At 50.0% G+C, this 27,723-nt stretch overlaps 1 protein-coding gene across 3 annotated transcripts in view; it reads right to left on the reverse strand.

Moving 5' to 3' along the window:
- The window catches only part of SLC6A7 (solute carrier family 6 member 7), a 32,582-nt gene extending 16,017 nt beyond the window's left edge, over positions 1 to 16,565 (reverse strand). For 2 of the 3 annotated variants that reach the window (XR_007775384.1, XM_050961542.1), the window contains exons 1-7: positions 16,184 to 16,565; positions 8,586 to 8,648; positions 6,702 to 6,885; positions 4,860 to 4,991; positions 2,769 to 3,003; positions 967 to 1,105; positions 281 to 415 (exon numbers count right to left, since the gene is read on the reverse strand). Coding sequence is in view for 2 of the 3 variants with exons in the window: in XM_050961542.1 (XP_050817499.1) it covers positions 281 to 415; positions 967 to 1,105; positions 2,769 to 3,003; positions 4,860 to 4,991; positions 6,702 to 6,885; positions 8,586 to 8,648; positions 16,184 to 16,213 (918 nt within the window). In the remaining variant the exon portion in view is untranslated. The remainder of the gene's footprint in view (positions 1 to 280; positions 416 to 966; positions 1,106 to 2,768; positions 3,004 to 4,859; positions 4,992 to 6,701; positions 6,886 to 8,585; positions 8,649 to 16,183) is intronic. The other variant, XM_050961544.1, reaches the window with a different exon arrangement.
- Between the last annotated feature and the right edge of the window lie 11,158 nt (positions 16,566 to 27,723).

The following is a 27,723-nucleotide window of genomic DNA, read 5'->3' on the forward strand; positions in this document are numbered from 1 at the left end:
AAAGCAGGAAATGACTTTGCATCTTGTTTGCATGCCAGTCGGCTGGTAAGAGTGTTAATTAGAGCCACTAATAACCTGACTGACCTACTGTGGCACCAAACGTCCTTATACAATGGAAACTTTTATTTTACCTGCACATCAGATTTGGGGACTTCTCTGCTTCACAGATTTGCTTTGCTTGTCATCATCACTTGAAAGCAGCCGCCAAAAGACTCGATCCCAGCCTGATCCAGGTAACTGAACCCCACTGTATATTAAAAGTGCCCTGTCGCCTTCTCACCTTGGAAGACAGCAGGTGATCAAACTGGGGTGTGAGGTAGAACTTGATTCCTATCCAGGCCCCCTCCAGTGTTACGCCACGAATGAGCAGCATGATCAGGATGAAGTAAGGGAATGTGGCAGTGAAATACACAACCTGCGGGAAGAGCAGATGGATCTGAGTCAAAGCTTCAGCAAGACCTTCTCTTACTGCACTGATGCACAGGGGATCTTTGCCCACTGGACAGCACCATAATCACTTGCAGAAGAGGCGTTCCCTTTGGGGAGAGTCTCTGTTCAACTAAAAGTCTGCTTTATCTTGCACCTCACTACTGTGTGGGTTTATGATCTGGGCAACACAACCTTGGATGGGTCACTGTGATGTATCCATGCAATTTACTGTGGCACACAGCCATGCTAATTTCATCGGAAGCAGAGATGTGTCATTAACTACATTCTACCCCTGAATACTGGGCAGGCATTTGATGATCTGCAAACTACCACCCTCTCCAAATTGTGCCTATTGATAGCCATTATATTTAGCAAGAGAGTTAGTTAGTCTAATTGATATTTCCAAGATACAGATACACAACCACACACACACACACAAATACTGTAGATCACGGAAAATGACCACTTAACGTCGCCAGGTTCATTCTTGTGAAGCAAAAGACGGGGCTGCGGGAGGAGAATGACTCCTGGTCTTACCTTGCCGGAGGATTTGACTCCCTTGAGGATACAGAGGTACACAATGACCCAGGAGAGCAGTAGGCACAGGCACAGATTCCAGCGGATTCTCCCAGGATCCCTGATCCCAGAGCTCCCTTGGATATGCAGAACATATCGACTAGGGCAAAAGGAGACCCATTAATAAACAGGCAGCATCCTCCCTTCAGCAATGTGCCAGGGACCAGCGCTCCTGTCTGAGATCCCATACTTTATGCTGCAGCATCTTAGAACCTGGATCTAGCCGTGACTCTCCCAATAAAAATGATACTGAATGAGAGCCAAGGGTTTGATTCCTGGGTGAGAGGAGTGAATTCCTGACCACACGTTGATGAACTGAGAGGTCCCCAGGGAAAGGCTGTTTTTTAGCTTAATTGTCTCAACACCACAAACGAACTATTTTGAAGATAAGAACGGCCATACTGAGTCTGTCCATCTAGCCCAGTATCCTGTTTTCTGACAGTGGCCAATGTCAGGTGCCCCAAAGGGAATGAACAGGACAGGTCATCATCAAGTGATCCATGTCCTGTCACCCCTTCCCTGCTTCTGGCAAACAGAGGCTAGAGACACCATCCCTGCCCATCCTGGCTAATAGCCATTGATGGATCTATGTCATCATAGGCTACATGTTTCATTCTCACAAGCCTGTGTAAACTAACCCTGCTGCTGGGTCACATGATCATTTTGTACCATGGGAGACTCCGACATGGCCAGAGAGTGCAGAAGTTCTTGACCTCGCAACTGAGAACGTCTCTCCCACAACTGCCCCCTGCCAGAATGGGCACTTGAGGTGGCATGAATTTTCTATGGCATGATCACCCAAGTGTTTGGACCCTCACTAGCTACCAAGTGCTCTGTGCCTGGCAGAGTGGAAACGGGACATTGCAAAGTGACATCCAGGGGTTTTGTACAGCCACAAAAGCTATTCAAATTCCAGCTTTAAAGAGTCAAAGCAGAGAGACGCGCACACACACACATAGAGAATGACTGTGTCTAAAATAGACAGTGGAACCGTCACTAATAGTCATCCACTAACCAGGGTCACCCATCCTATGTAATGGCCAGTGCAACTTCAGTCCCTGCAAGTAGTTAATCTCATCTGACCATGCAGCCACCTGTTAGAACAGCCAGCAACATACCCAGGCCATTGGTGGCTAACAAGTTCCACTGAATCAAAAAATACACATGTAACAAAGTACGATTACACACAGACTGGACCGAACCCAGGCCCCTCTTGCCATAACCACATGCTCCTCCACCACCTAAACTACAGCTTCCTGTATCTGTGAGTAAATAGCAAACTGTTAGACAGTGGAGCTAGCCATGAGAAAGCGCCAGGATCCCAGATGCTAAGCTGGCATATAACATATACGACCACTGTCTCAATGCAGTGACGCAGTCCAGGCTATAGTGGGTGGTGGGAGGGTGGTGAAGCACTGGAATGGGTTACCTAGGGAGGTGGTGGAATCTCCATTCTTAGAGGTTTTTAAGGCCCAGCTTGACAAAGTCCTGGCTGGGATGATTTAGTTGGGGATTGGTCCTGCTTTGAGCAGGGGGTGGGACTAGATGCCCTCCCGAGGTCTCTTCCAACCCTGATATTCTATGATTCTATGCTGGATAGTGCTGATGACGAGAGCCCCATGCCTCATCATGCACTTGGAGAATGTGAGTGCCTATCAAGCCATAGCCTGTGTGTTGAAGACTCATCACCATGGTTCCTACACCAGTCTCACTCACTCCGACGCCCGCCCCGCTCTGTCCTGGTCTCTGGCTAGCTTCCTTACTTCCAGTACTCCTCGCTCGGGCTGACGGTGTTCGTGACGTTGAATGGAATGGCAGCATTCCCTGCCTTGATGACCTGGTGATCCAAGCAGAGGTCAGTGTTCCACCAGTTGCCACAGTGCTCCCAGGGCAAGTTGCTCGTCAGGGACGCGAAGAGGTAGAAGAGCACATAAGCAATGATCATGTTATAGTAAATGGCCACCAGAGAGACAATCAGGATCGTGCCCATCCCGACACCTAAGGGAGGGGAGATGTAAACACAGTTCATTGTGACGGCAGAGAGACAACACCCAATCATCTCTCCCAGGAGCTGCTTAGCTACTGCAATGCTACCACTGGCATCCTAGGGGCCCAGTCCTTGGTACAAGCAGACCAGCTGTTGGAAATCTAAAATGAATCTTAAACCATAGCCATGAGCTAGGTCAAAGCTGAGCTGCTAGGACAGACTGTGCAGGAAGGAACAATAACCCACCATAGGAGGGGATGTTGCATGAGAACATCAAGGACCTTCTAACAGGCTCATCGCTTTCCTGGCTCAGGCCTAGTGCTGAGAACTCTGCTCCAGCCACATCTTCCTGAGATCGCTTTGAAAGCCACAGGCCCTAGAGCAGAGATGAGATAGATCTATGCAAGGGGGAAGCTGCCCTCCAGAGACCTACTCTAGAGTCCTGTAGACACATGTCAGCCAGAGAGACCCTTGTCAGAACTCCCTTTCCAAAGCTTAGCAGTGGATTGGGGGTTTGCACTGGGTGAGAAAAGTAGCGTATATGCGCACACAAATCTTATACAAACTTTAATTATTTTTATTTCTTAAATGAGTTTCATCTTGAGCGGTTTTTAAGTAACTTTTCTCTTTCAAGATGAAACTTTCAAAGCTGTGTTTGCCTTACGGCCCATTCCCTGTATACACAGATTGTCTTATTAGCATGAAGAATGATAGCATCTAAGCATAAGATGTTCATGTTTATTTTTACTTTTGCTGATGGATGGACATTGAGTTGTTGCCTAGAGTCTTTTCAATCCATTATTTTTATAGGATTTGGGGTCAAACTTTCCATAAAAGGTGACATAACGTCATGGTAAGTTCTTTTCACTCAGACAAGGCCCTGTCAGCCTTCTCAAAAGCGTTCGTATGTTCTCTGTGTTTGAAATTTGAAGGTGTGGAGAGCGGCTGTCACAGGCGTACAGTCTCTGTGGTAGACAACCAGTGAATATTTTTTTAAATTGCTGGCTTAAGCAGGGCTTTTCTCTAAATTGACATTAGCGGAGTATGACCTAACTCGAACCTGACTGGACCAAGGTGCATGGCCATGCAAGAACTGAAATTGAAGGAAGGATCTCTGGCACTGAGGTAGGTTGACCAGACAACAAACGTGAAAAATCAGGATGGGGGCCGGGGGTAATAGGAGCCTATATAAGAAAAAGACCCAAAAATTGGGACTCTCCCTCTAAAAACGGGACATCTGGTCACCCTACACTGAGGTTGGGGTTTAATCATTAGCTAATAATTTGGTTTCAGTGTCAGAATATGTAAAGAGCTCCAAGTTATAGATTCGATTGACTTTGGGGAAGCTCGTTAGTTGGGCTTTATAACAAAATGGACAGTCAGCTCCTTAGATGCTGCCTTAGAATTTATAAGGGTTGATTACTTGTTGCATTCATCAGATAATTTAATTAAATTTATGATTTAATTACAATCCAATATTGAAACGAATGTGTTGCTTTGCCCTTGATTTGATGGCTGCATTGCTTTATTCTTAGGTTAGTTTAATATTCGTAACAACAGCTTAGCAGTGGGGATGTCGTCTTGGTATTTCTTTTTGTGCAATAGTTGCAATAAAATGTATGAAATTGACACTGAGTCACATTTCTTTCTGGAAGTAATGTGGGTCCAGAGCCCTGGAGGACCTGGATGGATAGATGCCAGCTAGTCAACCTAAAAGCCTGACGAGCTCCCCCTAATTAGCTTTTAGTTCTCACAGTTGCCTTAAAGATCAAAGGATGGCGATGCTAACATGTCTCACCACCAGCCCTCTGCTATGAGGGCAGAAAGAAGGAGGGAGGAGAGGGCAGGATTGGGGTTGGTCACGTACCTTTAAAGAGCGGGCTTATCTTCCAGACTGCAAGTGGCCCCAGGCTGGAGAACTGGCCTAGCGAGAGCTCCATGAAGAAGATGGGGATTCCACATATTGCCAGCATGATGAAGTAAGGAACAAGGAAAGCTCCTGTAGGAGACAAAAGGGCAGGGAGGTGAGACTGGAGAGTTGGGGCTGTGCCAGGAGATCAATACAGTTTTATAAAGCTCCTGAAACCCCGAAGCATCAAAAAGTGCCCAGAGCCCAAGTCTGGAAGGTGAGGAGTACCCACAACTCACATTAAAGAGTCAGTGGGGGTTGAGATTGCCTAGGACTTCTCAGGATTTGGTCCTGTATATGTAGGGATCCCTCCCCCTGCACCCACCACTGCAATACGGTCCTCTCTGCAGAAAAATGCTGCTCCAGTGAGACTAAGCATCAGTTCTTAGGTCAAGGATTCAACGACTGGGAGAATTTCGGCAGGGAGAATGTAATTATTATCTGCTGGAGTATGGTCAGGACCCCAGGGTTAGAACCCCCTAAGTGTGAAAAGTTCCGGGAAAGTTATGGAGAGCAGTCATGGCCTTCATTTTACATCTCTTCTGCAAAGATGCCCCCTCCAACAGCAAGGCACCCCTCGGCGTCATGTTATCATGCTAGCTGGATGCTGACTCAGCAAGAAGCATGCTGCCTGCTGAATCATAACCACTTACTGCAGCATCCAGGAAATTTATTAGTGGTGCCCCAGGACCAGCTCTGACTCTGCTTAGCTTTGGGAATCTGGGGCAATGAGAGCTGAGCAAACCATGCATCATGAATGGTTTATTTCCTGTCCTTGAATTCTCTGCAAACAGACAGTCAAATTCTCCAGTTTATTTACTATTCCAAATTACTAGCAAATATCTCTCTGGAATAATTCTTCATCTGCAGGCCGTTTGCAAATACCCTACTGTGAAGATATGTGGTGTTGTGCGGGATGGCCATATGATGATGTGTCTGTTCCTGGAATGGATGACACGTGACCAGACAAAAGCCTGAATTTCAGGAGTCAAGTTGGCAATTGGCACTGTTGGTTAGTTACTGCATTGTGAAGAGTTCATGACGTTTGAGGTTTCACCCGTATTCATGCTGGAGTAGCCTATTCACTGAGACATTTGCAGGGAGTGATTGCACAAAGGGCATACCTAGATGATGCAAATTTGTTCCGTAAGTGAGATGAATACCCATGGGAAATGTTTGCCAGGATCTACAGAGGTCTGGAATGGACTAACAGCAAGATGAGGTGGCTACAGAGGCAGTGCCAAAGACCAGGAGGGACTCATAGAGTTTAAGACTATCAAAGCCCAATCTGAATAGCAGGTCACTTGGGGTGCTGTATTGTCACACACAGAGTGGGCCTTCCCAGGCATGCACTGTATATCCTTCTAGGGCATCATCAGATGAAATCATCCTCAGTCCATGGGAAGCCACTCCTGTACTGAGATACCAAGCCTCACAGAGGTGGACTAGTCCACTGAGATAAATCCTAGGCTGTTTCTCCTGACTAGTCTGAAGAGAGACCCAGGCAGATGCAGAGAAACCATCTGAAAGCCAAGAATTTCCAAGTAACTGCAGATTCCCAACGAGGGTGACCAGACAGCAAATGTGGACGGGGTGGGGGGTAATAGGAGCCTATATAAGAAAAAGACCCAAAAATCAGAACTGTCCCTATAAATTCGGGATATCTGGTCACCCTATTCCCAACCCTAAAAGGGGAGAAAGGGACATAAGTGAGGCTTTATTCCGACATGAATCCCTCTCATTAAGGGGATGGAAGTGGTGCAACTGAGCCCATTAAAGAGGGGATGATTGAGCATGTACCTCCCCCATTGGTGTAAGCTCTGTATGGAAACCGCCACACATTCCCCAACCCCACACAGTAGCCAATACAGGAGAGAAGGAAATCCAGCTTCCCGGTCCAGTTCCCTCTCTCTTCTGGGTACTCCATCTCCAGGTCCCCATCGCCTTGGTCGCTGGGGCTGATCAGCAGGTCTGGAATTATGGGCTGACCGGGAAAGAGGAGAAGGGGGACGAGGGTAAGGGAGTTGGAGAGAGGTAGGCCAAGGACGAAGGAGAAAGAGAGAACGTATAAACGAGGGGAGAAGAACGTGCGGGCCAAGGCAGGAGGGAGGATGAAATGAGGGAAGAATGACAGAAAGGTAGAAAAGGTTTGTTGTGGAAAGGGAGAAGGTGGAAAGGGAAGAAGTATGAGAAACAGGGTTAGAATTCATGCTGCCGAGTCACCAAGACTTTAATCCCAAGGACGGGTCCCCTTAGAGCCCCCCATATGGTCAGTTCCCAGAGAGCAGGATGACACAAATGACTCCAGGAGACCCTTGGCTGTCAGTTCAGTTCAATCCCTTCTGCATTTCTTCCCACTCCTGGCCAAGCAAAGGAGTGCCATGGGGACTCTCCTTGGGTGGCCAGAACCCACCTCCCAAGCACTATCCTGCCTGCTTTTCCCAACCAGAAAATTCAGAGGTGATAAAGCCAGAAGGGACAATGATGAACATCCTGCATAGCACAGGAGGACAGAATGAGAAGAATGGTCTCTGCATTGCCACAGACTGTGACATGCAGATTCCCCTCATGTGACAGCTGTGGGGAATCTGCTGGCGAAAAGTGGGGTTGACCCTGCTTACACCCCTTTGCTCTGTAGGACACTCCATGCTAAAAGTGCTGGATTTATTTTCCATGCTTTTGGCATTTCTGTTGGCTTGAGGTACAGTGCCTCAGTGATAACCACGTGCCTGGGGCCTAAGATCCCTTCCAGGCTCACAGAATCTGACCCCTGATTGGCAGAGTGCATGCTGCTATCACATGGCAGGATATTAACCTTTTCCTTTCCATCCCAGGATCTCAAAGCTATGCCACAGCTCAGCAGGATTGTGGGGCAAATCTTAAAACACAGCTAGATTTGGATACGGCCCCAGATGTCTGGCTGTTTAGCTGGAGCTCACGTTCTTTGATCTGGAAGTCTGGCTGGATATTTGGCTTTGCAATGAGCTATCCAACCCTTTCTGGTGAGACACACTTTCCGTAGCCAAAAAGAAGGCAGAGCCTTACTTGGCAGATTGGCTAGAACAGTGGTTTTCAACTGTTTTTCATTGGCAGACCTTTAAAAAAATTTGAATGAAGGTGCTGACCCCTTTGGCACTCTTAGACAAAATCTGCAGGCCCCCAGGGGTCTGTGGATCACAGGTTGAAAACCACTGGGCTAGAAGATTAAGACTAGTCCTTATTTTATCTGAAGTCATGCAACCGAATGACCCAAGCTCCCTGACACACCATTGCACGATGAGATCTCTGTACTGGTATGTCCCCCAGCAAAGGCTCTCTGCCACCCGCAGGCACCACAGACCAAATGTCACAGGGCCAAAGCCCAGTGGCAGAATGAGGAGCTCTCAGCCTCTGCTTAGCTGCATGCTGAATATTCTAAGCCCCCAAGCTGCAGTGTGACTCGTGCTCTGACCAGTTCTGTGATGGCAACGAGTCAGCGGAGGGTATAATGGGACCTCAGACAAACTTACTGGCCAATAGAAGACACGCAGGTCAATGGGATCACTTGTCCTAGTTCTATCCCTCCAACATTTGTATTAGGCTGTTACAAGAAAGACCCCATAAGGGTTTGGGAAACATCTGTATGAACAGCTGTCACATGGGGGGAATCTGCAGGAGGCACCTGGTCTGTAGTTTAGAACCCACCTGTTTTCTGCACAGGGATGGAGATGGCAGAAGACCCAGCTGCAGGTTAGAACCCCTTCTGGTCTGCATTCCAAAAAAAAAAAAAAAAAACAGACCAGCAAACAAATGGTGGCTGGAAAGCACAGTGCTGCCCCTGCCCCTGACCTCGCCAAACCCGCCCGGCACTCAGACAACAGCCCTCCCAGCAGGTGAAATGCTGATGAAGCCCCCCCCCCCCACCTTCGCCGCCTTCTCTTCCATTTCTCACCCTCTCTTGCAGCTGCCCTTTCCTCTAGCGCAGTGGCTGAGCTACAGCTGCAAAGTTCCTGCTGCTCAGTTTCCATGGAGACGAGGAGTTGTTCAAATGGAGAAAGCATGTGTGATGTAGCCAACCTGATCATTAAACACAGACCTGCCTGGTATGGGTGGGTTTGCCCAGACGGTTATACACCTATATGCCTGCCTAACATGTATGTACATGCACACATACAGACATAATTACACACGGGCACACATCATGCACACACATCCACACTTGCATGCAACATGGCCTGCTAAACCCAGGGTTGGGAGTTCAATCCTTGAAGGGGCCATTTAGGGATCTAGGGCAAAAATCTGTCCGGGGATTTGTCCTGCTTTGAGCAGGGGGTTGGACTAGATGACCTCCTGAGATCCCTTCCCACCCTGAGATTCTATGCACACACACAGACCCTTGCGTCCCCCAATGCAAATACACACATATACAACATTGCCTTCTAGCACACTTGGAAAAAATAGCAACCTAATACAAAGCGGCAGCGTCCAGCAGTTTGGATAGAACTCTTCCAAAGTCTCAACAAAAAATCCAGCCTGAAGAATCTAGATTGAGACCAAAATAGCGTCACTAAAAGAAAAACACGATGATCATTGAAGACACCATTAAAAACTTACCAGTCTCTGCTGGAGGCCCCTATAACAATACAAGGGCTATATGAAAACCTCCAGAAAATCAAACTCAGGATTTCATGCAGTCCTGTTAGTACATCAGATGATTGGTTTGAGCACAGCACTGACCACATCAAGAAAGCCTTTCTGAAGCTGTTTAACTTAGCCCACCAGTTCAGAGGCTTCCCTGAGGTATGGTCACAGACTAATTACCCCAATACACACAAGCAGAGGTGATGTTCACTCACAGAGGCACCTGGGTTTGCTGTAAGACCAGCAAATTATTCTGTAACCTCCTTAATGAAAGATTTGACCACTAACAAAGTCATCCAGGAGGGTCAAGCTGGATTCCTCACTGAGAACCAACCCCCCTCGTCACCAGCCACATCCTTACCACCAAAGAACATGTTCACAAATGTGAGGACTAGTAACTGGACAAGGGATCTGTCTGCTGTGTCGGTTTTTAACAAGCTTTGGACTCAATCTGGAGCACAGGGCTGAATCTCAAATGGGAAGGAGTGCCACCATGTATGACACTGTTAAATCCATAGACCAATCATCAAACATAACTTAAAAAGAAATAGCCCAAGAAACGGAAGCCTTCACGCAAGAAAAAGGAGCAAAACAAGCGTGACACCTCAGGCTGACCTTTTCCATCATGAATGATCTTGGAACTCCCACCAAACACCTCCGTGGCATGCAGGTGATCTGCTACAGCACCTCTGCACAACAGTCGCCAAAGGCATTCACATGACAGCTGCCACCGAGCTAAGCCTGACTCTTGCCCAATCCAAAATCAGGGACTGCACAGCAGAAGTGGAAGCCAGGGGAAAGCAAAGCATAGCTGGGCCCCGCCAGTGAGCAGTGACTGCGACCAACCTGGGATGGAGATGAACTCTCTACTGTCATACACAAAATGCCAGGGAGCGGGAGAAAGATATTCCCTCAAATTACTGGAAATAAGAAGTGCATTAGAAAACAATATGGAAAAACTATGCCTAAGAATGCAGACACTGGGCAGAGCTGGCATCAGGGGACAAAGCAACCTGCCACCGGGTCAAGGAAGACAAATGGTCCTAGGGGTTCAAATTCCCACAACCCTGTGAAGCTCCATCCAGGGCAGATTGTACCTAGTTGGAACAGAGGCAACACTTGTATTATGCACCGTTAGTGAAATTCAATAGTGACATTAAATCTGCGCTGTCCGGGGAAAGCTGGGCTTCCTCAAATGTTGGACCCGCTTCACACAGGGCCCTTTGGGAGTTGTAGGGCCCAACGGTGCACAGCACAGGGGCGTGGGGTTGCATCTATGAGTGCATGGCCCAAAGGAGCGCTGAGGGGGCTGGGGAGTGCGGCGGAACCTGATCCTGCATCACAGAGAGCGCTGCTACCAAATGACACTAGCCTCACAGAAGGAGTGAAGCCAGAGGATTTGCACCAAAGCCACTGAAATCAATGGCGGGGCTCCCATTGATATATGGGCACTGAATCAAGCCCTAACGAAGGCGCCTGTAGCTAAGAACCTTGTGGACATACAGCAGTGATGATTAAGACTTTCTTGCCTCAGAAATGCCCATTCTCTGCCCAGGCTCAGCCTCTTTCTTACCGTGGCACCTGTGAGCAGGGCATGCAGAAGGGCTCTAGATTTCTCTCTGCTCTGTGCAGAGGGCTATGCCGCAGGCTTAGCCTTCCTCACAGCTTGTGCATCCTCCATTCGCTCTTGTGCTGGATAGAGCGCAGCTGCCTCACATGTGGGCTGTGAAATACAAGCAGAATGGACACTGACTAGCAATGCCCTGGGGAGGCTTTAAAACAAGACTTGAGTGTAAGAGAGGGATCGGGACTAGACCAAACCCCACATCCCAGCCCTCTCTGAACTTCCTGGGACCCACCCCAATCCCATGACTCCATAACAGGGCAAACCCAATCCTCAGCTCTGGCTGGGAATTTTGGGCCCATCTCCAGCAAAACCCAACTCAGACCTTTATGGAAACACTGTTAAGGAAAATCAGGTATAAAATCCATCGAGCATGAGAGATGTCTTGTTTTCTGTTCCACCTCAACTTCTATCCATTTCAGGAAAAGACCTTAAACTCCCAACTCATGGATGGAAACTGGACCAAATCAGAGGGCAAAGCTCTTGAACTATCTGAGATGTGACCCCAAAGCCAACACAGTGTAAAACCTCCCAGCAATTGTACTTGGAGGAAACTTGATTTAAGAGACAACAAGTGTTCAAAGGTTCTAGGTGACACTGAACACAAAGGATTGTGGAAAGGTTAAAAGACTTGATCCTGTTATCCTCTTGCCATTGAGTTCCATGAGAGTTTTGCCAGGATGGGGCCCAAAACATTCTGTAGCAAAACAGCATGAATAATGGGAAAAGCAATCCTGGAGACATATGTTTCCGTTTGAGCTGGTATTTCAGGAACTAAATGTGTCCCTGAATCAAAGTTAAAATGGATCTCTATCAGCCGCAGTGATGGCTCATACAGAGACTTTGGAAGGGTAGGAAAAACCTGCCTATATGAACTTTTAATGGATTTGGCAGTCACTTTGTCAGCCAAAGTGCGAGAGGGAAGAGCCCAACATAAGCTGGACCCTGCACTGAAACATCAGAGGGAGGTGGGGGAAACGTAGAAAAACATCCTATATTGCGCTGGGCAGCATAAAGGAAAAAGTGAACTAGGCAGAGACTTGCAGTGTGCAGAGAATCATGGGTAAGGAGTGATTTTACTTTAGCTCTCTGAACAGATATATACTACACAGATTAGTCCAGGGAAAACCTGTGGCAGGAGGTCAGACTAGAAGATCACAATGGTCCCTCTTGTCTGGGAATCCATGAAGCCAGGCTCAATTACAGATTAGAGCAGGAGTTCTCAAACCTTTTCATGGTGTGGCCTACATTTGTGGAGAAAGTGGATAAGGAAAAATTATTTACTTATTCCCATAATACAAGAACTAGGGGTCACCAAATGAAATTAATAGGCAGCAGGTTTAAAACAAATAAAAGGAAGTTCTTCTTCACACAGCGCACAGTCAGCTTGTGGAACTCCTTACCTGAGGAGGTTGTAAAGGCTGGGACTATAACAATGTTTAAAAGGGAACTGGATAAATTCATGGTGGTTAAGTCCATAAATGGCTATTAGCCAGGATGGGTAAGGAATGGTGTCCCTAGCCTCTGTTTGTCAGAGGATGGAGATGGATGGCAGGAGAGAGATCACTTGATCATTGCCTGTTAGGTTCACTCCCTTTGGGGCACCTGGCATTGGCCACTGTCGGTAGACAGGGTACTGAGCTAGATGGACCTTTGGTCTGACCCGGTACGGCCATTCTTATGTTCTTATTTCAATAGTGAGATGATCTCCTAAATCCCTCCCTTCCCATTCACTACAGGGCATCCCCACCTCCCATTCCCAATCCTACAATATCCCTTTGGTAGCTACAGGACAGTAACACCTAAATGTCTGTCTAGCTGTCTTTTAATGTGGATTGGCAGATAAAAATAAAGAGGAGCCTGAACCGTGTGACTAGCTCATGGAGGATCGGTCCATCAAGGGCTATTAGCTGAAATAGTCATGGATGCAACACCATGCTCTGGGTATTCCTAAACCTCTGATTGCCAGAAGCTGGGAGTGGACAACCAGGGATGGATCACTTGATAACTGCCTTGTTCTGTTCCCTCTGAAGCATTTGGCACTGGCCACTGTCAGAAATAAGATACTGGGCAAGATGGTTTGACCCAGTATGGCCACTCTTACGTTCTTAGCTAGGTCACTGCAGACCATCGGTGGTCGACAGAGCACAGTGTGAGAACCTACATGCAAGGCTGTGAATGATACCTGTGGGATGGAACAGTAACGGCAGTACTGTACCTGTAAAGAGAGAGAGAGGTGTGGAAAGAGAGTTTGTACCTCATTCATTTACAGAGAGGGAGGATTTAATTTTCAGGAGATTGAACTGTCATTATTTGAGACAAAATCACTGAAGAACTGATTATATATATTGAACAATAAACGAGCCTTCCACAAGCGCAGCAAGCGACGACCAAAGCAGCCAAGACTGGTGGAGCGAGCATATGTCTTGGTTTTACTAGGGAAGTCCTGGTTTTTCATAACATGTCCCGGCGTCTTAGGAACTTCTTTCATGGTACTTGAAATGTCCCACCTTTTTCGTTTCAGCCATCAGGCTGCTTGGGCTTTTAAGAACTACGGAATATGTGGTCAAGACCAAGCTGGAATTCAGTCTAGCAGGAAGAGTCGGGCGGCATGAGCACCCAAAGGAGAGAAGGGAGAAGTAGAGCAGGCGTTCCTGACACTTGTAATGTGTTTTGTGATATGCTCAGACAGGTACTACGGTGAGTGCTGTGCTAGCAGGAGAAGCCCCAGCCCACACTTCTTAATGAAGCGCGCTCTTCTTTTTCAAATGAGCATTGGGGGTCTGGCAGGAGATCAGGGAGCAGGGAGCCGTGGCAGAGAGCAGGGCTTGGTGCAGATAGAAAAGCACCACGCATGCCAGAGAAGAAACAGAGCGGTGGAGAAGAGACAGAGCCCGGAAGCAAGAGGAAGAGGGTCGGCAGGAGAGACAGTGTCTGCGAAAGCAGGGCCTGAAAGCAGAAGTTTAATAGTAGGTTCCAAGGCTTTGAGTTCCAAAGGGGCTGGAGATGGAGCTGAATGCACAGCGCCCAGGGGATGAAAGACCCCCTCAGGACCCTCTGAACTCCCACCTTATGTAAAGGAAACTCCCTGCATTAAACCCAATGTAGCCAGGTATTAGGGTTCTGTCTTGTCTGAGAGCAAAGGGAGGGATGGGTGGGAAAGTGCCCCAGTCACATTAGCTCCGTTGTTTGGCCCCCCGGGAGTCAGGGGAAGAGAGGAGATCTGAGGGGAAAAGGGAAGTTCCTGGGGGATTGGAAGGCCTCTGAGAAAGGAGGTGCCTCGGTAAGGGGCCACGTGAGCTGAGGAGGGATTTGAAAGATGAGACGGGGTGAGACAATGCCCACTTTATTTGAAACTATTCTGTGAAGAGTCCCTCAGCATTCTCTGTGTCTCATCAGTTGGATTAATTTAAAGAGCCCCACAGGTTTCCCTTCAGGTCTCCAGATGTTCCCTGCACAACCTGGGAATGGCAAAGAAACCAGCAGACTGGCTGAAATGCTCTCCACGGTCCAGGGGCAGCAACTTCCACTAAAGCCAGAGCGGGAGAGCTCGCCGGGGCAGAGAGAAGGCGCCACAGGGGGGTAAACCTGCATCTGGCTGTCCGTGAGGCTTCAGGGCACGGGCAGGGTCGCTGCTAAACCTGACAGGAATGTGCCAAAGGGCTGTGAATGGACGTCTCCCTTTCCTATGGGGTGGGTGGGGGGAATTTCACCTCAGATGCCAGACTCTCATCTGGGGCAAATGGAACATTTGTGCCCTTTTGTGGCCCTGACTCTGTCTGGGAGGGGAACTCCAGTCCCGAGAACTAGCCCAGGGGTGGGTGGGGGGGAGGAAAGTCTCTTTATCAGCAGGAAGTCCAGCTGCTGGAAACTGAGGCCAAGTGCAGGGGAGCTGACTGGGACATTACAGGGAGAGGACCAGTGCCATGTGCCCACATCCACCCCACCCTCATTGAGCGGTCTGAGGGGGTCACAGGAACATATTCTCATGCTGGCAGGGCCAGGCTCAGGGGAAGAGATGCCCTCCCATCCCTGATACACCAATGCATTTCTTTTAAATACATTCCCTGCCACCTCACAACAGACAACCTCCCCACACACCCTTCCTAGCCACGCCCCCATGCCGCAGGGTGGAAACTCCTCCAAGCAGTTTAGAGCTCCCTTAGGCAGGGGAGAAGCCTCGTTATTCACCCCAGAGCGCTCCATCTCAGGAGCCCTTGGGAACCTTCGGAGAGCTGCAGTTTTACAGGGGTCCGTTACTTTTTCTGTCCAAAGTGGAGAAGCCACAAAGGGTAGAAGCAAGGGGAGGGGCCAAGAGAAGGAGGAGGAGCCAAAGGAGCCAGAGAGAGAAGAGATGGGGTTCTGGGGAGGATGAAACTGCTTCCTGTCCGCTGGCCAGTCTGCTGATCCCAACAAACCTTGAGCACCCATGGCTCCCAAAAGATATCTCAGGCCCTACTCCCTCCCCAGAGCACCTGCGCCCACCCCACGTCTGCTGCACCTGTCCCACCTGAGGTGTGATGCCAGGCGTGCGAACCACACAACACCTCGAGGAACAGCGTGTTCCACCTGAGTGCCCACCCCCGCCCGCCCGCCCAGACACAACATGAATCATCCTGACGGAAACACCTGCTCGCTAGGAAAAGCATCTCGACAGCGAGGCTGGCGGGCGGACGCGGGACCAGCCAATTAGCTGCGCAGCGCCGGGCGTCGATGTTTACTGAACTTGCTAATTAAAGAGAGCGAGAAGAGCTCGTTACGAAATGCCAGCCACCCACCTGCTTAATCTGCTACTCAGCCAGCTTTGGCTCCCAGGATCAGAAAACTCTGCTCTACCCATTTGCAACGAATGACCGTTAATAAGTACATGAAACAACCTCCTTACCCCAGGGGGAGAGGAGATGGAGGATGGTGAGGCTGTACATTAGTCCCCTGGACCTGCCTGGTTTGCATTAAAAAGGCATCCCCATGCTGGTCAGCCCCCTCCTCTCCTTCCTTGGCATCTCATTCTGTGTGGTTACAAATTGCTGCTTCCTACCTCCCGGAGATGGTGCTCCTGGACCTTCATCCTGAAGTCCTGTTGCTATGCTTCCCCTGCCTCTCCGCACGCTGACACCTTCGCTCGCCCCGGAGACCGTCTCTACGGTGATGGGGAGGGAGGAAAGGAGAATCCGAAAAAGAAAAGGAAGAATCCCACTTATCGCTCTCCGGCTCTCTCTTCCTCAGCTGGGTGTTCCTGGCAGAGACAGAAGAGATGTTAACCCTCTCAGGAATGAGAGAGGGATGCCGGGCAGGCAGGGTGCAACCAGCAGGGCTGACACACGGGTTTGCTCTGAGTTGGAAATTGCTGGGTGGGGAGCAGCAAGTGGGAAGAGGATGGATTCCAGCAGGCTGCAGATGGGCTATCAATCAAAAGGGTTTCTGCCATGTGCGGGGTCCGTGGGCTGACTCCTACTTCAGGAAAACAATGAGTTCCAATGAGGAGAACCCAGGGACCAGAGAGCCTCAGTAACCCCATGAGGGAATGCTCATTGGGTGGGAATCAGGAGGAGACCAGGGCTGCATCACATGTGAAATGAGTGTGCTGGATCTCATTGTGGTCCCTACTGGATATTTATCCCAGTCCTGGATCCGGTTGGCAATTTGCCAATGCTGGCCACCAATGCCCGGGAGCGGCCTGGGTTGGAGCAGCAGGCCTTGTCACAGGTGAGGTTTGAGGTGCACGAGCTGTGGGGTGGACTGGAATAGCCAGGCACAGTGAGACAGGGCTGAAGTGCTGCAGGACTTGAATAACAGGGTGTGCTGCAGGTAAGGGTTGAACATATCAGCCGATAGAATGAGATCAAGCCAGTAAGAGTCTGCCTAGATATCCAGAGAGACTAGACCCATGGAACCACCAGCAAGGGTTGCATAAATCATCAGCTGTCCCTGGATCACAGCTGAACACCTGCTAAGCTAATGGGCTGGGGCGGTGACTTCCTGAGGCAGGACTCTGGGCACTGGCATCATACTGTGGTGGCAATTACCCAATTGCATAGAATCCCAGAGTGCATGCACACAGGTCACCGGGAGTCGATCACTTACCTCCTGCTTCCAAAGCAAGAAAATCTTTAACTTCTCCAACTCTGTGCTCCAGCCTGAGACCCCAGCACAAACCGAGGCTGCAGTGAGACAAAGAGGGATAGCTCTGGGATGTCTTGGAAAGATCCGCCCCAGGGGCACAGGCGACATCCCTCCATCCCCAGGCTGGGGCACGAGAATGAGCAGAGGCAGCCCCCAGAGAATCCATCCCAGAAGCTCTGAATGGTGGGGCAGGGCAGCTAGGCTCTTTACCAGAACTGTGCAAGTGCATAGAACCGTGATGCAGAGCCCGTCCACACTGACCAGTCACAGCAGGTTAGAAATGGGTTTTGGTAGACCTGGGCCGAAATGAGTTCCAGACACAGTCCCTCACCCAGGAGGCAAGGGGACCCTCAGACCCACAGGCCAACCAGACTCCCCCTAACATGGAAGGGCTATGGAAAATATTTCTCTTTTCCTGCAGTCACCATCCTCTGGTGAGAGACTCCTCTGGGTCATGGGCTCTTTGAGGGGTGGGGGTGGGGGAGAGATGTTTCTGCATAAATCAGCTGGTCTGGACACAATGATCCTGCCCACCCCTCCCCTTTCCCTGTAAAATCTGACAGATCAAATGAGGTCTGGGCTTTTTCTCTCTCCCTTTCCTCTCCCTCCATCGTGTCATTGTCTCCCCTCTTGGCTTCTTCTCTCTCTCTCCCTCTCCCTTCCTGTCTTTTTTTCCTCCCTTCCCTTCTCCTCCTCCCCTTAGCCCTCCTCTGAGTTGGGAGCTGGTTTCCAGCCTAGCTCTGCCCAGGGGAGTTGGGATGATGGGCCTTGGCAGCTGCCAGTCCTACAGGGGTCCCCGCACAAGGCCCAAACCTGGTGTCCCTGCTCCCCCTGCTGGTGGAGCTCAGCAACAGGCCCAGTTTGGAAAATTCTTGCAGCATGGGAAAAATGGAAATAATTACCTGGCGGGAGGGTTTGATTTTAAGAGGGGGAGCTGCTCCCTCGTGGTGAGGGCTGTCGGGGGCAGGAGAGTCAAAGCCCAGGGAGGGAGAGGGATTGTTTAGGCTGGCATGAAGGGGTATAGTTCAGGTGACCTGTAGCAAGCAGCGATGTAGGTTGGTGCTCAGGGGGGACCAACTGGCAGTGAGCTGTACCAGGCTGAGCCATACAATCTCCAGGGAAGTGCTGGGACACTGGGATATTTTAGGACATCGGCCCATTGCTTGGGACATTTCTCTCCCAATAGGGTGAAGCGCTGGGCAATGCAGGGAACCACTCTGCATTGGAAGGGGACCGGCTCTTATGGCTCTGCTTTGAGGGCAAGAGGCAGGAATCCACCCACTAAGGAACTGGACGGCTCTCCCTTGCATCAGGGCTTGCGCTGCCAGTTGTTAGGAGCCCAGCAGGAGGAATGGAGGGAGACTTTTTCAACCTAGACGTCTCTGGGGCATTTATCAGACCGGCTGCAGATTTGAGGGATTGGGGTGTGGCGGGTGCATCTGGAGGGACTTACTGAGACTGGGGAATAATGCCCCCCAGTGCTGAGCATGAGCCCAGAGTGGCCATTGTAACAGTGGGCAGGGTGAGCCAATGGCCTGAGTAAGTGGGTAAGACCCCACTTTTATGGGGTGTCCCAGTGAATTATAAACGTGCTGGTACCTTACCCTATCCCATCTTATCCCATGGTGTCTTATCCCACCGCACGCACTGCTGCACAGCAACCCTGGGTCCCCAGTGGAAGGGCCTTTAGGCTGGGCCCCCAAGTGGCATTTCCCTTGTGCGCTGGTCCGTGCTCAGGAGATCAGTGGAGTCTGCAGCTCCCTAAAGTCCTGACTGTCTGGTAACAGGCAGGCGATGTTCTGGCCAAGCCAGAGGGCACCATTTCCCCTGCCAGCCCTGCTTAAATGAAGCGATTGGCTGTAAAGGGGCTAGAAGAGGACAGGAAGTAGGTAACTGCCAGTCAAGCCTTGGCAGAGACCCCTGGGCAGTACTGGGACAAGAGGTCTGGTAGAGAGGAAAGCAGGGACTAAGCCAGGGGGTGAAGAGCTGTGGGTTTCCACCTCCTGTTGCTCTCTTCTAATCCATGCATCTCTTCAGCCAGGGGGAGCAGATGCCAGAGGGAGGCTGCTTGGGCTGTCGTTGGCCACAGGCGAAGCACAATTCACATTCCGAGGTACTTGGAAATCCCTGCTGGCTACTTCATGGGACTAGGTGTCCCTGAAACCAAAGGATATCCCTGTTTTCCTCACGTCATTTTGAGTCAAATCCACAGGGGACTGAGGAGGACAATTTCTTGACTGAGAAGAGGAAGAAGTGGGTCCCCTTCTCTGGCTCAGCCTCCCTGATGGCCACTAGAACCACCTCCAGTGCATCATCTCCCCCTCTCCAGGATAGCTGTCCTGGTTTGCCCTGCAAGAGGCAGGTAAGTGCCATGTCCCTGAGGCTAATGACATCTGGCCTTTGTTCTCTGCTCTCCCTCCCCTGCCCCAGAAGCTGGGTTCTACATGTGCCCTCTGCCCTTCCCCAGCTCCACGGTGGGGGGCGTGTTACAGGGCAGGACATCATAGAGTGAATGGCTGAGAAATCCCTACAATGTGCCAACCCTTGCGGGGATTGACTTGAGCACCTGAACATCCCTGAGCATCTCTGTCAGAGCTCTGGGCATGATGAGGCAGGACCATTAGAGCACGGTGGCTTCACAGATTCCAGGATAGCCCCCCCACCTGCCCGCCCCCACTCGTCAAACATTATCTGTCCAATACAGGGCCTGGCAGCCATGCTGCAGTGGCTGCTAATCCAGTGGGAATGTCCCCAAGCCGCTGAAGCCACGACATCCGCCTCCTGAAATCTAACACTCCATGTCTGTGCGTGACAGCAACTCTGTCCATAGCCGGCTGCAGCAGCAGGTGTTCTCAGGTGGCAGAAGCATTGGTCTTGCAGTAATGCCCGAAGGTTCCCGTCAGGATCCTTATGGCTGTAATACTTTGCACATAGCATCCAAAGATCTCAGTGTGAGTTGTGAACACCCATTAGCTAAGCTACACAACACCCCAGGCAGTGGGTTGGTCTAGGACTCTCAGTATATTTAATTTAGCCTCAGCATGGGGGCGGGGGATTAGATGACCTCTTGAGATCCCTTCGAGCTCTACATTTCTGTAATTATCCCAGTCTTACTGGTGGGGAAACTGAGGCACAGAGCCATGAAGTGACAGCAAATCAGTGGCCAAATCAGGAGTGGGATCTTAGAGTCCTGATGCCCAGTCCCCTGCTCTAACCTGGGCCAAAGATGGGCTCCTATGGAGGGGAAGAAGCTATAGGCACTCCTTAGGGAAAGAGGGAGCAGCTCCTACAGAAGGAAATAGTCCCTGGGGCTGGTGGTGCCCCCAGAGCTGGGATTCAGTTTGGGAAGGGCCTCACACAGGCAGAAGCAGGTGTCTGCACTTCCAGGAGCTCTCCCACCTCCTTGGCACTCGCAGCCCAAGAGAGTAGGTGTCTGTGGCTGCAGGGACTGTCTAGCACAGGGGTCGGCAACCTTTCAGAAGTGGTGTGCGAGTCTTCATTTATTCACTCTAATTTAAGATTTCACGTGCCAGTAATACATTTTAACATTTTTAGAAGGTCTCTTTCTATAAGTCTATAATACATAACTAAACTATTGTTGTATGTAAAGTAAATAAGGTTTTAAAAATGTTTCAGAAGCTTCATTTAAAATTAAATTAAAATGCAGAGCCCCCCGGACTGGTGGCCAGAACCCGGGCAGTGTGAGTGCCAGTGAAAATCAGCTCGCATGCTGCCTTTGGCACGTGTGCCATAGGTTGCCTACCCTTGGTCTAGTGGGATGTTGGCCCAGTGAGCATGTTAAAGACATGGAAGCCACCTCCAGTGAACAAGGACAGTTCGGTACAACCCGGCTGTGGTGCCACAGCCGGTTTCTGAGCTGATGAGAGCACAGAGGCCAAGTGGGTCGGGCAAGCTGCAAAAATCACCTTGAATGGAGGTGCTCCCTTTCTTGACTGCATCTCTGGAGGCTGCGTCCTCACCAATGCTAACAAGGCTCCTATAGATCACCCATGTCTGTAGCAGTAAGTGTATGTGACAAAATATTTGTTCACTGCAACCCCCTGCCGTCTACAACTTGGCAGCCAGCCCTCTGATGCGCAGTACGGGATGCCTGGATTGGCATTCCTGCTCTCAAGGAATGAAACATGCATGAAACCAGTGAACATGCATGAAACCAGTGAATTATACTCAGGGGACATTGGCCTCTCTCCATAGGGGCTGGAACTAGGGGGCTGCAGCACCCCCTGACTTGAAGTGGTTTCCATCATATGCAGGGTTCACAGTTTGGTTCAATGGCTCTCAGCACCCCCACTATAAAAACTGTTCCAGCACCTCTGCCTCTCTCTGTGGTCTGACATTTGGATAAAACTTTTCACAGGGTGGACTTGTTTTGTGTTTTACAGCAGATAATAGCTGGGTAGGCCCTTGGAGATGTGTGTGTTGGGGGGGGTGTTATTTGGATCACTCTATCCAGCTCAGCCTTGTGAGTGTGCGAGCATTCTCCTGACCCCTCCGTTGAGAGGGAATCGCATGCTTAGGTCTGAGGATGAACAAGGAGTGTAGAATTTGTGTATGTTGGGAAAGGTCTTAGATTAAAAAATAGAGAGCAAGATTTTCAAAGTGCCCAGGGATTTAGGAGCAAATCCCATGGATTTCCAGTGGATTTTGTGCTCCTAAATCCCTTTAAGCAATTCTGAAAGTCTACCCCTAAAAAGAAAAGGAGCCTACACATAAAGAGAAATAGCTACAAGAGCAAAAGGATCCTGCAGTGCCTCAAAGTTTGCGCAATTTACCACATGGAGTCTAAGTTTTATGATCTGAATTTCCCAGTGGGAGTGAGTGGAGCTGAGTGAAAAATGTATCCAGTGAACTTCCCCTCTTATCCGAGCACTAGAACAAACAGAATGCCAGATCCCATTTTTGTCAGATATATTCCCTATTTGGAAATATTCAGTGATTCCCCCCACCGCCCCCACATACACAAATTTTGTTAACTCTCTGGATTGCTCATGACCTACAGCTCTTTGCAGATACTCACTTTTTGAGCTATATTGGTAGGTTGTAAGTGGTCAGAGAAGTCACCTGATATTGTTTCTGTTCCCTGATTGGCTGAGTGTGCAACCACATGGATTATAAAACCAGAATGGACCACTCTGGTCATCTAGTCTGACCTCATACACAGAACATCACTGACTTAATTCCTATTTGAACCCCAGCAGATCTTTTAGAAAATACATCCAATCTTGACTGAAAATTTCCAGCGGTGGAGACTCCACCCCAGCCGTTGGTACGTTGTTCCAGTGATCAGTTACCTCAGTCTTTCAATTTTGCAGCTTATTTCCAGTCTGAATTTCTCTAGCTTCATCTCCCAGCCATTGGATTTTTGTCAGACTTTTTGTCTTTTGGCCCAAAACACCCATTTTCAGCGGTCTCACTTCTGGCTTACACTGTGCCTCGTTGTTTGCATATGCAACTTCGAGCTTCCCTGGTACATTTATGCCAGTGAAAGCCAATTGCGTGAATGTTCATGGACAGTGGAAACAAAGCACCTGCCATGGGCAGTGGTTGGAACTAGTGATGTCAATGGAGTGGGGGCCATTTGCTCCAGCAGAGAATGTGACCCAAAATGGGTGTGGGTGAAACCGATGCAAATTCATTTTGGTGCAGACCCGTGTAACATGTTCTGTGGAACCAGCCCAGCTCTGACAGTGAGAGGGAATCTGCCACTCCAGCCGGTTTGGGCCCATTCAAGAGGAGAATCTGAGCAGATCAGTGATTACAATTTGAATGCTGTTAAGATTAATCTGAGGTAATAGGCCAAACCCAGACCTGGTGCAGGTGACAAGGCTTCCACTGAGATTAATGGGCTTCCTTCAGGGCTGCTGAACCTGACCCAACACTGTAGCAGAGACGAGAGGGAGTGGGGGCTGGATCTGCAGATTGGCAGGCTTGGATTTGGTGATGAGACAGGTCCCACAAGAAGCCAAAGTAGAGCTGGGACCAAGCCAGAGGCAGAGGGGCCTGAGAGCAGCCCCCGTTCTGTGTTAAAACCTTTGTGGTTCCCTGTACAGATCCCCTGTGAACTGCTGCCTTCTGCTGCTTTCATGCGCTCCAAACTCCCCAGACGCACCGGCTGCGTGTCAGTTCTCAGCCCCAGAGTGGATTTTTATGGCCAGCTTGTAAACCCGGGAGAGGACGCGTTTCCGATGGAAAGGCTGGCACAGCCCCTGCCCCGGCGCGGCTGCTGTTCTGTACAGGCAGTGCTGTGATCGGCATAGTCTGCCGGTGCCTAGCCAGCCCCCAGCACGCTCCCCACAATAACCCTCTCTGCACATCTCCCTAAGGCCGCCAGGGAAATAGCCCCTCACAGGCACTTTGACGAATGAGGAAGCAGACACTATCTGTCGAAAAGCCCGGGGAAATCATGTGGCATCACACGGCAGCTTTCCAAGGACTGAATGGTGACGAAGAGCCAGGAAAAGGCGCTACGGGTAGAAGTGGGTGCAAGGAGGAAGAGAGGCTCCCTCCCCCCAGCCCCCGGCGCGCACACAAGCTGAGGACATTTGCAGTCTGTACAGGACTGTGCAAAGCTAGCAGCACCCACAGTGCCCCAAGCCTCTCCTAAGAGGGTGGGCAGGAGCCTGGTCATATCTCCACTCCTCCCTTCTGCGGCTGACTGCTGGGAAGAGATAATGCTGGACCCTGCAATCCAGCAGTGCCCCAGCCATGCTGCACATCCCACCCACATTACTTACTATTGTGCTGTAGAACCTCAAGGGTCCAACTGAGACTGTGTGTACCCACTGTGCCAGGTACTGTACTATGTCAACCCAGAGTGCCTGACGCCATTGTCCTCCCACGGGGGCAGTGTGCCACTGCTGCACCACTCCAGTGCTGGCCTTTGGCCTAAAGTCACAGCTGAGTGCTGACCGGACACGCCTGTACAGTGTTGGGAGTGGCACATATCGCTGGTGAAAGTGAGGGGCCGACTGAGCTGGCTGGTGTAGCCAGCCACTGTACACCTTCGCCTGCAGCTCTGCCCCTGCCCGTCTGTTCTGCAGCACCCCTCGCTAGTCCCACTCACAGGCTCACTTGAGCAGAGGCTATGTCGCACGGGCATCTTGCAATGGGGACGAGTCCATAGGTGACAGGGATGAGGACTGCAAACACATTTTACCCAGGAACTGGAGCCAAGGCCCTTGGTGAACATTGGTGCAGTAACTCCCAGCACCCTAGCTGCAGGGCGGTTTGTTGCTGTGCCCACCTGGGATTCCAGAAGGAGTCGGACATTTCATATCGGGCATTGTCACAGCTCCACCCTTTCTGTTCCGTGCACTGATGCTTTGTTTGCATTTCGCCTCTGTTTGAGCTCAATCAACCTTTTGACTTTTTCCCCAGGGATCCACCTAAAACACACAACAGCATTCAAGAGAAGAGGTGGGTGTCTGGTTATTAAAACTGCCCCAGCACAATGTCACCAGAGCATATACCTAACTGATTAAAAACAATGCAACATTGAACTGACCTGACAGCAGACTAAGGGCTTGTTTACAAGGAGGAATTTTACCAGCAGAACGACACCAATATAATTATACACTACAGTTATACTGGTATAGCTCCACATGGGAACAATCTTATTCTGGAAAAAGAGGATCTTTTTTCTGGTTTAGTTTGTCATTTTGAAAGCAATATAATCACACCGATATAGTTTCTGGTCAATTTCCCCATGCAGACCAGCCCTAAATGTAAAGAGATTGGACTCCACCATCAGCAGAAGTATGCCCTGGCAGAACCACCCACATGGGCAAAAGCCTGAGTAGCCAAATGAACTTTGTCCTTGTTCTGAAGGTCAACAGACCTGTGCTCAGTTCGAGCGTTGAGGGCCCTGTTCTGTAAAAATATTGCCCTGATGTGTCTTCCTGCAAAGAGAAAAGGAAATACTTTCATTCAGACGCGAGTGTAAAGAATAAAGAAGGAACCAAAGTAGAATCTCTGAGAGAGCATGGTGTAGAGGTCTCTATTACAGGCTGCAGCCACTCTGAGAACAAAATGGCTGCTAAACACTACACACAGGGAGAGATCTTGGGCTCTGGAAGGTGCTGCACATCTAATAATAGTAATAATAATACCAAGTTCTGTTCATTCATAGACCTCAAAGTGCTGTACAAAGGAGGGAAACATCAGTACTTCCATTTTACAGATGGAGAAACTGAGGCACAAAGCAAGGATATTTGCCCAAGGTCACCCAGTCACTTAAAACCTAAGCTTTCAGTTTCATAGCTGCATGCCCCAGTTTCCAAATGTTCACCGCTTGGGAGTGTAAGCGGGAGCACGGCTGCCGATTTTGGCTGTCGTGACAGCGCATGGAGAGAGCTGCTTCCTCTTGTGCTTCCTGCTGAGCTGGTGCCAATGGCCATAGCTTTGAGAGCAAGGCTGGGCTGAGCTGTTGAAAACATTTGCCCTGCCGGGGTGGCAATCCCAGCAACCACAGAGAAACATTTCACAGTTTTGCCACAGATTTTCCTGACAAGCTTTGCCTTTGGCCAGACTCACCGTAGCTTTACGCAGGACCTGAACTGGCCCGGGTGCACAGAGACTTGTGACAGACCAGGCCATTTATGGCTGAGAAAACACATCTGTCTCTCTGGTCACTAGCTGAGTGCTGTGAGTGGGTGAAGGAGAATGCTCCTTTTCTTCCTTCTAGGTTTGTCAGTTCATAGCCCCAGCACCTATGGGCTTGCTGTGTCAGTTATGAAAGTAAAAAAACTGCTTTAGCCCTGGCACCACTTTCATTACAACTTAAGCCTTGCTTTGGAGAAATTAACCTCAGGAAGTAAATCATCGTAACTGAGAAGCTGGCCCTTCGTGTCAGTAATGGGGCTGTGGTTTGGGAGGGGAGTAGGGAAAAGATACCAGCCTCTGTTCTGGGCCCATTATACTGATCCCAGCTGACTCGGACCCTGGGCAAGCGGGGGCTATTATTATTTACATGATCAGTGCTTTGCAGCCAGGTCTGAAGAGCAAATATCAGTTCTCTGCTGGCGTGAACAGGCAAAATTCCATTGATGTGACTTACACTGGAGTCATCTGTACCAGCAGAGAATTTGGCCTTTTAACTTCTTTGTCCTAGAAAGCTTATAAACTGCCCCGTCCTGAGCAAACTTGTCTAGCTGCTCTGCTACCATGCCCCAGCCATCCTGGAAGTTAGCAGAGAGTCCCTGATCTCGGGACATAGGTGTCCCAATTCAGTCTCTGCTTTGCAAGAAGTAAGGAAGGAGACAGATATCTCAGGGCACCAGTTAGTCACTGTTTGGTAATGTACCTGTTTGGAGCCTGTTGGCAGGGTGGCTGCATGTTGGGATAATTATATTGTATGATTTTACTTTGTAAAGACAGTGTCTCCGCGCAATGATTTACCAGGACAGCATAAGATCAAGGAAATGGTGCTGAATATCTCTGGGAGCATCGAAAATCCTGACGTGTAAGGTGCTGAGATATATACATACACATGCAACACACACATAGTGTGGCCATGCTCCTTGGCCTTCCTTGGAGCCACCCTGTAAGTGCCAGCAGCCCAGTCTCTGTCCTGTCCTGCTCTAGTACTGGGATGAACTGGGAGCAGAGCTGTGCAGCGGCTGCTGGCAGCTGGCAGGGATGAGGAAGGAAAGTGAATACCTGCCACCTGCTGTTGGCGTGCCTGTCACAGTGACACGTGGCATCTGACGGAGCTGCCCGGAGGGAGAGTTTGTGTATGCATGTCTATTGGGGAGCTGGCTCGGTAACTAACAATCAAATTGCTCCCACCTTCTCCTCCCACTATGGTCATTGACCAATTCAGGGCAAACAGCAATGTTCCAATGCTTCAGAAACTGGATGCTCTGGGGGAGGCAGCCCAGGGACCTGGACAGATGCATTTCACCACCCAGGGCAAGGTGTGTTCTGGGGGTGGGGACACATTTATTGCCATTTCCCAAAAGTGCCTGCTCCCTGCACACACACACGGCCAGCAGGAACCCGAGGGCACAGCCTGCGGCTCCATGGACTTTTACCCTGCTATGCAAACAGTCAGGCACCTGATATGAGTATCAGGTGGAATTTCATCCCGACAACATAGTGCAGGAACAACCTGCAAACACGTCTTCTCTCCCTCCCCCAGGGCCATCCCTTCCCAGACCTGTTCCTCCACCCCTAGCTGTCCGAGATGTGTCACCTCTCCTTCCTGCAGTCCCACTGCTCCTCCCTCATGGCTGCATCACTGTTCCCTTGGCCCACACAGTCAGCGCCCACTCCCCTTCCAGCCCAATGCCCTTCCTCACCCTCCCCACACCAATGCTCACACACACAGACTTGCACACCTGCCTGTCAGACACACAGTGTGATTAGCCTGCTATCTCCACGCCCATGGTAGGATGAGGGCAGAGGTGCCAACAGGGAGTGATAGAAAGACCTGTT

This window comes from Gopherus flavomarginatus, chromosome 7, assembly GCF_025201925.1.
Source record: "Gopherus flavomarginatus isolate rGopFla2 chromosome 7, rGopFla2.mat.asm, whole genome shotgun sequence".
Classification (NCBI taxonomy): domain Eukaryota; kingdom Metazoa; phylum Chordata; order Testudines; family Testudinidae; genus Gopherus; species Gopherus flavomarginatus.